This window comes from Schistocerca serialis, chromosome 4 (assembly GCF_023864345.2).
Source record: "Schistocerca serialis cubense isolate TAMUIC-IGC-003099 chromosome 4, iqSchSeri2.2, whole genome shotgun sequence".
In the NCBI taxonomy this organism is placed as follows: Eukaryota; Metazoa; Arthropoda; class Insecta; order Orthoptera; family Acrididae; genus Schistocerca; species Schistocerca serialis.
The window spans coordinates 347775227-347788345 of record NC_064641.1 but is presented as its reverse complement, the minus strand read 5'-3'; the positions used below and the strand labels follow the sequence as shown (position 1 = coordinate 347788345).

At 42.0% G+C, this 13119-nt stretch overlaps 1 protein-coding gene across 2 annotated transcripts in view; it reads left to right on the top strand.

Annotated features, from left to right (window-relative positions):
* Positions 1-13119, top strand: part of LOC126474115 (juvenile hormone esterase-like) — a 105816-nt gene that overhangs the window by 28746 nt on the left and 63951 nt on the right. For both annotated transcript variants that reach the window (XM_050101540.1, XM_050101541.1), the window contains exon 2: positions 2698-2841. In XM_050101540.1, coding sequence (XP_049957497.1) covers positions 2698-2841 — 144 coding nt within the window. The remainder of the gene's footprint in view (positions 1-2697; positions 2842-13119) is intronic.

The following is a 13119-nucleotide window of genomic DNA, read 5'->3' as shown; positions in this document are numbered from 1 at the left end:
TAATCCCGATGCAGTTTCAGATCATGCTTTTAGAAGTGATCCAGAGAGACTTACAGGAAATGAAAACATCAGTGTATCTGGCCAAACACTCGACGAAGGCAGCTCGTCACCCTTGCCACATTCCTCTGCTAGAGCAGGTACCATCGAGTCATCTAGCCAGAAATCCAGTGAAAGAGCTGTGTTACACAAGCCGCAATCCACCACTAGCTACATCAAGTATACTTCAGCACACTAATGTGGCTAAAAATCCCCCGAAATAAGAACAACGTCACATGTACCAAGACATTCTACAGGACGAGACAATCGGCCTGTTTGACCTTTGATTTCAAATGAAACTAACCAAGTCACTCCTACAAAAATTCCGAACAATATTTCACCTTTGTCAGCTAGACCAGAATCTCAAACAAACATATAGGCCTAGAAAAATTAAAGCTACAACCCTGACTTCAAACGAAAATATTACGAAGTTACAATTGAAACTTCGTTCAAAATGAAAGAAAAAACCCAGGCCTATTGAAAATAAAAACTATTCAAAAGGCTCTGATCAGGAACGTTAAAGGTACTTCAGACAGATGAAGAACACTACAAGGAAGAGTCAACTGACGAACTTCTTTAAGAATAAAACAACTGCGTTGGACGTGGGGAGGACTACTCAAAAACAGACAAAACCTGTTATGGAGTTCAGCACATCAGGTGTAAGCGTCGGTTACGTGAATCTTTCATATCATACGTTGATCAGTACAATCGATTTGGTAATGCAGTTTAAAAAAAAATCTAAGCCTGTAAAGTAAAGTCTATTGAGACGATTTCTCATTATTTCCTACATAAAACAAGTATGTTCCAACGAGTTAATAAAAACGTTACAGAATTCAAGAATTATAAAATGCCTTTTAGAAATGAGGTTCTACTTAAGTTAAAATTTAAGTGCAGTTAATATCTTTACAAGATTTTTTTTTTACATCAAGCTTTTCAATAAAAGATGTTTAATGTGCTAAAAGTTTTTTTTTATAATTTTATATTTGAGTTTAAAGTGTTTTGTCCGATGGCCATCAATCTCTTACATGTCTGGCCATCTAACGCTGATGCTCGGATAAAATAGCCTAGTACTATATATTTTTTAATAATTTTTAGCGAGCATGAAATTTGGTATATCTTTGTAAACGAAGTCGACTTTTGTTTTTTATGAGCCGAAAAGGCACCTTATGGAAAGTTTCAGATTTTTTGTGTGTATTGTGTTGTGAAACTTGCTTTTGAAAAAGTGAAAGATGTATCATTAAAATCGTTAAAACGCTGTTTGTTAAATTCTGAATGTTATTTGTAAGTGACGATGAATAATTGGGTTTTCTTCGTATTAGGATCAAGCATAGTAATGGGTTGGTGCATTTGTTCGTAGCGTTTTTCCACACAACACTTGCGCATTACAGAGACTTCAGTCATAAGTAATATATCCTCCTTCACTATTTAAAACAGTTTGCCAATGCTGGAATAACTTTTCGATCCAATGACTGCAGAAATTACGTGGTTTTGAGGTGAAGGGCCAAGAGCCATGTTCGTAGCTCATCTTCATCCAGAAAGGAAATTTCTTGAAGGCTGTTCGACAGAGAAAGAAAAAGATAAAAATCTGAATTCACAATGTCAGGTGAATGAGGTGGGTGCGAAATAATTCCAGCGTATTGCCTCATGTGAGTCTGGCAGAAAGTGGGCGGGAGTTAACGTGAAGGACTATCACTTCAGGCAGTCTTTCTGGTCTCTGTTCTTCGATTTTGTCTGCAAAACATCTCTGTTATTGGAAACAAATGTCAGCAACGACGGTTACACCTCTGAGAAGCAATTCGTAGTACACCACACCGTTGCTGTTGCACCACATGCGCGAACATTAACTTTGTTTTGGATGTACGCAGGTCTTTGTACAGGGAGTTTCTTCTTCATTTGGGCTCAACCATTCCTTTCTTTCCCCTGTGTTAGCATAAAGATACAATTTCTCGTCACCAGTAACGCTACAGGATAGGAATGATGGATACTGTACACGTCCCAATTGGTGACGAGCAAGCAGAGATGCTCATATGGCCACCCACTGATCTTAATGATTTTAGTTCAGAGCATGCGGTACACATACAGCCAAATTTTGAACCTTTTCCAATGCATGCAAGTGTCGCACGATGGTGAAATGAACACAGTTCACGACATTTGCCGTTTCTAAAGTACACAGATATACATCATTTGAGTTAATGTGTTTAAACAAACGATCTTCACTAAACCCTGAAGGTCTTCCTTAAGATGAAGAGTCAACAATGTGAAAACGATTCTTAAAACGCGAAGTCCATTTTCCTGCCGCGCTCGTCCAGTGGCACTAACCCCACGCATGGCGTAAATGTTGCTGGCTGTCTCCACTGCTGTCAGCTCTTTATTGAACTCAAAAAGAAGAAATGTTCCGATTTATCCACTTGGCACTCCAGTTTCTAGTGTCCACAGTTCGACTCAGTATCTCAAAATGACAATATGTAAACTCAGCAACACTGAACTACAAATAAAAAGTGACAATCGATAAAAAAACCAGAACGACCGGAATACCAACATGCAAAACAAAAACGCTACGAACTAACGGACCAATACAAATTACAGTAATATGTTATGTTAATTAGGAACGCTTTTCATCAGTGACCTGGGTAATACGATGTTCTTCAATCTTTGTTGCAGAGTCCTCAGCCTCCTGATACGTGGACACACATTCGCGATGCTACGACTCCTGGACCAGTGTGCACGCAGTACGCATTGATAGTACCGGGACCGCCTCTCTCTGGCGCTGAGGACTGTCTATATCTTAACGTCTTCACCCCACAGGTAAGTTTCCCTTCGTTTTGTACTCTATCTCTTTGCAGGATACCGCAGTATTAAAGTTTATTGAAACTATAACGCGTAGAAAGAATGTCGCGGCAAATCAATCTTAGAGCGTTTATTAAACAGTGTACCAGCTAAAAGTGATTACGACTGCAGAGAGACTGCAGGTACAGCAGCGTTCCCCCTTTCGCGACCAAAAATGGACAACGTTTCGTCAAGCATCTTCGGTGGATAGTTACCGTATAAATTGGAACGACATAAACAAACGCCACTGTATAGCATGCTATATCAGCATGAGAGTTAGTTCGATGGGACACAGCAACCGATATCCTGAAAATGGACTTATTTTACTGTGAATTTCTAACTGCGGCAGCGATACGTGCATGGATCCAACTGATAAACGAGAATCGTAGCAGCTAAAAGCGGGTGTTGGATCACAAAATACGATACAGCTCGGAATAAGTGACATCTTCTCCAGATGGTATTAATGGCCGGTATAGTTTCCTTCACACCGCAAGTTTGTGTCTCGGTCCATCTGCTGCCAGCCGGAATGGTGGCACGTATACCGTTGTCGAGGAACTGGAGAAGCATCTGAGTGTAGTTGGGCAGTAAATCCCTCCTCTGAGGAGTTGTTATACTCAACGTAGCCGCGCTGAGCGGCCGCGCGGTTGGAGGCACCATGTCACGAATTGCGCGGCCACTCCCGCCGGAGCTTCGAGTCATCCTCGGGCATGGGTGTGTTTGTTGTCGTTAGCGTAAGTTAGTTTCAGTAGTGTTTAAATCTAGGGACTGATAACCTCAGCAGTTTGGTCCCTAAGGAATTCACACACATTTGGACATACTCAATGTAGTGATTCCAATTTTCACTTCAGTGTACCAAATAAACCAACACGAGGGTCAAATATGAAGGTCAGCGGTCTCCGCACCAGTTCCTTCCTAAAATCATAGAATAAAATCATAGAATGAAATCCTAGAGTAGAGATTTTGTTTTCGACTGTGATACTCCATAGAGATCTTATTTTCCTCGAACCCCAGAGACATCCCAGGAGACCTCCTCCATGTTCTCGCAGTTTTATGGCAGAATAACTTCATAAAATCCTACTGGCTTTAAGCCGCATCTGTCACCCTGGGATTCTGTCCCTTGAGTTCCACCTCACAATTTTCAGGAGTCCTAACATTAAAATACGTCATCCGACAGAAAACCCACAACAAACTGAAACTACTAACTGACTGAGCAAGGCTACTGCATCCCTCCACTGTCCAGTTTTACTGTTCGCCTCACTTACGGATTGAATAACAAAGGAAATAGACTGAAACTTTGTCTCACACCCTTGCCAGTAACTGCTTGTCTTTGAAGTCCTACAATTTTTATAGCTACAGGCTGGTTTCTGTACAAGTTGTAGATAGCCTTTCCCATCTCTATATTCTGTCACTGCTACCTTCGGAATTGCAAGTGCATTCCAGTCAACACCTTCGGAAGCTTCCTCTAAATCTACAAATGCTTTAAACAGCATTTCTGCAATCAGTATTCTATAAGTAATGCCGCACATGTTCATACATTTCTTCTGAACCAAAAGAGATCATCCCCGAGGCTGACTTCTACTGATTTCTTGATTCTTTTGCCAATATTTCGTATTAATACCTTCCAGCCTCGACATATTAAACTAATCGTTCGTTAATATACGCAAACTGTCATTGCCAGTCTTTTTTTAAATTGGAATTATTACATTCTTCTTGACGCTGGAGGGTATTTCGCTTATCTCAAATGCCTTGTATTTGGTGTGGAATGGTTTTATCATAATATCTGCTCCCAAAAATTATAGTAATTATGAGGGATATTGTCTACTACAGGTGTGTCGTCCCTTGGTGGTGGTGGTGGTTAGTGTTTAACGTCCCGTCGACAACGAGGTCAGTAGAGACGGAGCGCAAGCTCGGGTTAGGGAAGGATTGGGAAGGAAATCGGCCGTGCCCTTTCAAAGGAACCATCCCGGCATTTTTCTGAAACGATTTAGGGAAATCACGGAAAACCTAAATCAGGATGGCCGGAGACGGGATTGAACCGTCGTCCTCCCGAATGCGAGTCCAGTGTGCTAACCACTGCGCCACTGTCGTCCCTTCTTCGGTCTTCCATTGCTCTCACATTATTCTCACAGCAACACATCTTCATTACACCTATCATCTCTCATCTTTACACAATATTGTCTTCAAGTAGGTTTTTGTGTATAAGATTTATGAATATTCATCTACTCCTTCCACTTTTCAACTTCCCATTCTTTACGAAATAGCTATTTCGTATTAATTCTTGAACTCCAAGCCGTCGATTCTCAATAAATATGTCCTTGCTGCAAGGAAATATACGTAACATACTGATGCAGGCTCTGACACATGGACACATGGAATTTTGGGGGTGGCTGTCAATCGTGCACTGATAGCCGAGCGCTTAAGGCGGCCACTCGCGTAAAACAGAACACCCACGTTCGAGTGCCAGTCTGGCACATATTTTCACTGTCGTCTTTCCAATATATAGATGATGGTAGTTCATATTTGCAAGTGTGAATACATTTCCTGTATTCCCATTCTTTTCTTAATACTAGATTGCTGTCTGAGCTCCTGATATTCAGACACGGTCCATTCACATTGATATGCCCACCACCTATAAACGACAACCTGCAGTAACCACTCACTGATAGCCAATAGCAGAATTAGTAGTGGAGGTCATATAAAGCGTGTCAGGGGAACACAGGCAACAGTTCAGCCATTGTCATAATGTGAAAATGGAGCAATTCGTCTGATATACAAAGGTTTTGATCATCGGCTTTTCGGTCAAGGGAGGAAGCATATATGAAACGGCTAAGTGTGTGAAGTGTTCTTGCGCCAGCGTGATTAAAGTGCGCAGCTAAATGGCGCTGTCTAAAGCCGGCGCCGAGGAAACTGTGGTGCACCACCGCCCACAGATTACAGGGGTGAACAGAGTCTGCGGAGATGTGGCCAGGCAAATAGACCCGTAACTGTTGAGCAGCTGACTGCCAGGACGAACATAGTGGCTACGAACAACATGTCCTCAACGATCATTCAGGGAACACTGCTGCTTATCGGCCTCTGCAGTAGGCACCTGGTTCATGCATCGATGCTGACTGTTGCTCATCGCAAACGGTAGCTGGAATTTTCACTCCAATACCGTAACTGAGTGATGGCAGGTGAGCTTTTCATGTGAATCTCGTTTCATTCGTGTATGGCGTGTAACGTCTAGAAGCAAACACCTTTGTAATGCAAATGGCTCTGAGCACTATGGGACTTAACATCTGTGGGCATCAGTCCCCTAGAACTTAGAACTACTTAAACCTAACTAACCTAAGGACATCACACACATCCTTACCCGAGGCAGGATTCGAACCTGCGACCGTAGCGGTCACGCGGTACCAGACTGAAGCGCCTAGAACCGCATGGCCACACCGGCAAACACCTTTGTGGACGGGAACAGTTTGGTCAGTGTTTTCGTGGCAGATCCTGGGTGATCTCGTCATTCTGGAAGACACAATTAATCAAAACAGTAATGCATCTCCCCCAGGAGGCCACGTCCACTCCTACATGCAGGTTGTTCTTCCTTGGCACATTGGCATTTACCAGCAGGACAATGCAACGTGTGACACAGCTCACACTGTGTGCGCATGGTTTGATGAGTACCAGGATGAGTTTACCGTGATCATCGGATTGAAATCCTTTGGAGAATCTGTGGGACCACCTCGATCGGCTTGTTTATGCCATGGATCATCAACTGGGAAACCTAGCGCAGGCCTCTCAGAACTTCAGTGATTCTCTTCGCTCAAGTCTCGCATCGGTCCTTGCATCAGAAGGTGGTTATTCGGGATTTTTACAGGTTGTCACATTAATGTGACTTGATAGTGTACATCTGCTTCTCTTTATTTCAAAGTTTTCTTTAACTGTCGTGTGTGTAATAACTATCTTTCCCATAGCGATGTGTACCTCCACAACTCTGCATTCTGCCTCTAGACATTTCTACTTTACCAATTTGCACTTCCTGTGAGTCTCATATTTTAGACGCCTCTGTTTCCTCTTCTCTTTCTCATTCTTCTTCTTGAGCGTTTCAAGTGTTAGACCATTGCTTCTTTCGGTATCTATCGCTTTCTTTCTCTTGCCAGACTTCCCTGGTCTACCGGATTCTGATATCTTACCTTTTTCACGGTAAATTACCATGGTTCACGCCATTTTGTTCTGTTGTCTTAAATTTTGTTTGTTACTTTAAATATGTTAGGTTCCTTCCTAATGTTACTGTTTCTTAGTCTGTCTACTCTGGTACAGCCTTCACCATAAAAAATAATTTAAGCAACTTGGATATTAATTTCTTGTCATCTGTAAATGACCCACATATCACATCCGTAGAGAACCATGGGATCGCCCATTACTTTACAAAATTTCTGCTGCGTTTTTTATTGTGTGTTACTGCTGAAGTATGTGGATTATTTGCTCCATATGTATATTTTCCCTTTTTGACTATTAATTGGTGTTTTCCAATAATTTCTAATGAGAAATGACTTTTTGCCTCTTTGACCAACCACTGCTTCAGCATTCAATGTTCTGTTCATAACCAACAAATTTTGGTCAGAGTCCACAACTGCCCCTGCGGATGTTTTGCAGCTTAAAATCTGGATCTTAAACCTGTCCTACTATTATATAATCTATTTGGAATCTTATGATGTTTCCAAGTTTCTTCCATGAATACAACCTTATCCAAAAATCTTTAATCAATATTTATGCTCTGTGAAGAACTGTAACATAGGGCTTCCCCTTTCATTCCTTTTACCCACTTTAGCCTCCTAATTTTTTTTCTTCTGTTTCTTTTCCTACTATCGATTTTCAGTTGCCCATTAGATGTACGTTTTCAACTCCCTCAACAAATGACTATATTCTAGTATCTTACCATACGTTCCTTAAATCTCTTCACCATCTTTGTAATTGGATTAATTATAACAGTCATAGAAGCTCACTTGCATTGCTCAATTCTTGTTCTTTGTTAGACCTAATGTTGTCTTAATCCCTACCTGGTGATCCGACAGGGGAACTGTTCGTCCTGTGGTATATTTTACGCGAAAGTCCTACAACAAGCAGTATCTAAACTGAATCAGAAAGCAAATGGAATCCAAATTCTGGGAAAGAGATTAAATTACCTGAGATTTGCCGATGATGTTCTATTCGCAAGAAATTATGAAAACTTAAAATATTAACGCACTTACGACAGCCTATTCTGAAGTTGATCTCGTAAAGAACCAAGATTATATATAATTAATGAATAGCCGCCGGAGGGAAGCACGTGAAGGGCTCGAACACAGCTGAAAGGCTCATAGGATATTAATGTCCGGGTCAGCTTGTAAATTTGAAAGGCCTTTTAAACCCCTAGCAATACCATTGCATTTTTCATACTGTGCACTGAAAAAATTTCTATAACTTTTGCTGAATTATTTTGACATTGTTCTTAAAGAGGTACTGATTCGTAAGTAGTGTCAACACCCTTCACAACATCAACGAGGGGAGAGGAGGGGTATTTTTTGACCACCAAAAAAATTTAAATTTGCAGATTTCATAAATTGTTACTTTCATTATACTTTTTGAAAAGGTAATGATGTGTAAATAAGGCTCTGAACTTGGAAATATTGAAGATTACATTCGTTTAGTAAAGTGATTGAAATTTTCCGGCTCAGGGGTGTGGGGGAGGAAGGGGGTGTGCATGGCAAAGACAATGACAAATCAACATATCTCTGTAAGACCTGAATGAATTTCTGTCTAAAGTGCCACATTTTTCACTTGCTATGTGGAAAAATTTACTGAAACAGTAAGGCATAGTAGCGCCCTATTGGCTAAGAATTTTGAGTGATAAGACATGCCATAAAACTATAACTCAGGCACTCCTGGACAAATTTCATCCATATATGTTTTCTACAAGACTCATTATTTGCATAAAAATACTGTGGGAGTGCGGTACGCCTACTACCGCAATATTCAGTGCTGACAACGAGAAGTGGCGACCTGTAGAAAAGTCCGAAAACAATCTGTTGCTAATTCTTTCCTGTAAATGGTTAACTTGGAATACTTTAAAAGTTTGAAACCCTGTCTGTCTCATATTAGCGTTCTTCAATTCCTTGATCTCATCGTGAAAATGAGCACTGCTACGAGCCAATAATTTTGCAAGCGTGTTTCCTTACCAATGCCCATGCCATAGACGCATTAACAACAACGCAGATACGTTTAACCTTATCTCTACAGTTACATCACAGTCTAACACAACAGCCACGACACTCTGTCTCGGTTTTTGTAACCCAAAGCGATAACAGCGCCCCAAGGGACCAGCAAGTGATGCTGTTGAGTTTGGCGGGATCTTGTGAAGGCGAAAGGGAATCGTAATTGATTACATTAGTTTGTAATATGGTTTCTACAAAAGGGAACGTCTGTAGCCCAATAAACTGCAGGTTTCCTAATTAAACTGAGAGTATCGTCAAGATTCGCTTTTAAACTACAAACTTGTTTTAATGACAAATGTTTATTTTTAGGAGCGGAATATGGCTCGTGAATAACAGAAGAAAAGACCTCACGAAGAAAGAGTCTCTTTACTTATACATATCTCAAAAAACGTTTTGCAGAACTCCTGAAGATAGACGTTAACTGTGGATATTGTATCACACACACAGTCCCTTTGACTAATCAGAGATGTCACTAAACCCATTCAACTATGTATGAGCAGCGCCTATTAGACGGGGGGAGGGGGGGGGGTGTCCGACTGCAGATCGTTTCCAGTCATTACACTAGAAAGGAGGTACACGGCTCGTGTTGTCTTTAGTTAAACCGTGCCTAGCCGGTCAATACCGCGGTTCGATCTCGTCCGCAGCGTTACTTTGTGCCAGGAAGCGCTCTCAGCAAGGGAAGTGTCCAGGCGTCTCGGAGTGAACGAAAGCGATGTTGTTCGGACGTGGAGGAGATACAGACAGACAGAAACTGTCGATGATGACATGCCTCGCTCAGGCCGCCCAAGGGCTACTACTGCAGTGGATGACCGCTACCTACGGATTATGGCTGGGAGGAAGCCTGCCAGCAACGCCACCATGTTGAAAAATGCTTTTTGTGCAACCACAGGACGTCGTGTTACGACTCAAACTGTGTGCAATAGGCTGCATGATGCGCAAATTCACTCCCGTCGTCCATGGCGATGACCATCTTTGCAACCACGACACCATGCAGGGCGGTACAGGTGGGCCTAATAACATGCCGAATGGGCCGCTCAGGATTGGCATCACGTTCTCTTCACCGATGAGTGTTGCATATGCCTTCAACCAGATAATCGTCGGAGAGGTGTTGGGAGGCAACCCGGTCAGGCTGAACGCCTCAGACACACTGTCCAGAGAGTGCAGAATGGTTTTGGGGTGGTATTATGTGGGGCCGAAGTACGCCGCTGGTGGTCATTGAAGGCGCCGTAATGGCTGTACGATACGTGAATGCTATCCTCCGACCAGTAGTGCAACCATATTGCCAACATATTGGCGATCCATTCGTCTTCATGGAAAACAATTCGCGCCTCCATCGGGCACATCTTGTGAATAACTTCCTTCAGGATAACGACATCTCTCGACTAGAGTGACCAGCATGTTCTCCAGGTATGAACGCTATCGAACATGCCTGTATAGATTAGAAAGGGCTGTTTATCGACGACGTGACCCGCCAATCACTCTGAGGGATCTATGGCGAAACGCCGGTTAGGAGTGGGAAAATTTGGACCAACAGTGCCTTGATGAACTTGTGGATAGTATGCCACGACGAATAGAGGCATGCATCAATGCAAGACGACGAGATACTGAGTATTAGAGGTACCGGTGTGTAGAGCAATCTGGACCACCACCTCTGAAGGTCACGCTGTACGGTGGTACAACATGGAATAAGAGGTTTTCATGAGCCATAAAAAGGGTGGATATGATGTTTAAGTTGATGTCTATTCCAATTTTCTGTATAGATTCCGGAACTCTCTGAACCGAGGTGATGCAACACTTCTTCTATGTGTGTATGGTAATTCGAAGTTTTGTTTCCTACATCTGGAAACGAAATACTCTATTTCGTTGTTCTAAATTCATTGAAATATTAGCTTTTAAACGAACTGTATTATAGTCAAATTTTTGTAATGTTTTCAACATAGCTATACCCTTTGCATCTGGAATTTGCTAGTCCCACACACAGGGTGGTAATTGTTGAACTATACTAAAAAATGGTTCAAATGGCTCTGAGCACTTTGGGACTTAACATCTGTGGTCATCACTCCCTTAGAACTTAGAACTACTTAAACCTAACTAACCTAAGGACATCACACACATCCATGTCCGAGGCAGGATTCGAACCTGCGACTGTAGCAGTCGTGCGGTTCCGAACTGAGCGCCTAGAACCGCGAGACCACCGCGGCCGGCGAACTATACTAGAAAATCGTAAATTAGTTACAGACTGTGGTGCGTACACACTTTATTCAATATGCAAACGTCACTATAGATATTCTATTTATAGTATGACATGTTCGCTATGCCTGCTATCATTGACGATGGGGCAGACGAATAGCGAAATTCGGCATGACCCGTTGAAGTGTCGGGACATAGATGCTGTTGGTGACCTCCTGAATGCCAAACCACACAAACGCATCTTAATTCCCATCATGCCCCGCGGTCAACCGTGCACTTTCAACTTCCTAACGCAAACCGTCCAGAACTTGTGACGCTTTTATTTCATGCAGTTTAATAATTGTCACCATGTAGAATAATATGAAGGACGTACTTATGACAACACTCGCCGATGATTAAAAATCAGAACAGAGCGCGAAATGTGGCGTCGATTCCTTTTGCGCTTTGTGGTACACGTCGCTCTGCTTCTTACGTGTGAATCTGTGTGTTTATATGCTTTTGGTATCAACGTGACAGGTAGCAACGCTATCCAACGTTACACGTATTTCTTTACGAGTACGTTGCAGGTTGCCACTGGATTCATTAGTTTTAGCCCTATTTGCGCTCACTTGAGAATCATCCATGTCTTATGATATTAAATAAAATCTTCGACGCAAAATTTCAATAAATATTTCGTAAATCAATTAGAGAAGGGATGAAAAACAAACTTTATAAATATCCCGACTGAAACCTTGGTAAATTCTAGGTAAACGGTGTAACTGATGCTGTTGGTTATTAAAATTAAAATTAACAAACATTACACTCACGATTAATGTGACTGCTTTCTCACCGTATGGAGCGCTAGTGTCGCTCCATCTGTAAACGGAACGACTACCGCAGCAAGGACTATCGCAACTGTAATTGGAGACAAATAAAGGGAATTGTCAAGTGGTCACGAACTTGAAGCCAATGTGCGTCATGTTAACTGCCTCAGCTTCTGGTGAAAGCATTTTTATAAGAAAAAGGGAAAATGGCTCTGAGCACTGTGGGACTTAACTTCTACAACTTAGAACTACTTAAACCTAACTAACCTAAGGACATCACACTCACCCATGCCCGAGGCAGGATTCGAACCTGCGACCGTAGCGGTCGCGCGGTTCCAGACTGTAGCGCCTAGAATCGCTCGGCCACCCTGGCCGGCAAGAAAAAGGGAGCTTGCGTCAGTTGCAGGTCGACTAACCATTCAGATTGTAGTCCAAAGTGCAAAAGAACTACATTTCATTCGAAAGTGGACTCATTCAAGCGATATTTTCTTTTATATACACACTTTATAGGGTGCGCTGTTTACTTTTATTGTAGTTGTTTTATTTCTGTCATTTGACTTCAGGTTTCCTATCATAGCTCTGTTGGTGAACACTGTGAGGAGAGATTGGAAACTGATGAAACATGTCAAAATTCTCAGCGGTTTCGGGAAGAGAACATAGACCGAACATCAGTTTCGCCAGTCTGTACTGTGTACATAACTGTATTGCGGAAGCAGATTTTTCACATCAAAAACTTCTCTCCGCGATTATTTGAGACGAATTACAAAAAGAAGGTACCAGTAACGAAATGAAAAACAATCGTATTACTGGATCAAATATGAAGTGAAGACAGTAAAAACGTCTGAACATGCCGTCCGGATTCTGTGTTACTCACGAAACTACTGCAACACATTCTATTTAAATCAACGTTGCGAGTGCACGGCAAAAATTAAAACCGAAAAGCAATTGTAAACAGTACTCTGCTAATGTTTTGGGGCATTTAACATGGCGGCACCGGCTTCAAAGCTAATGTACGTCCAGCGTAAGTCTGTGTT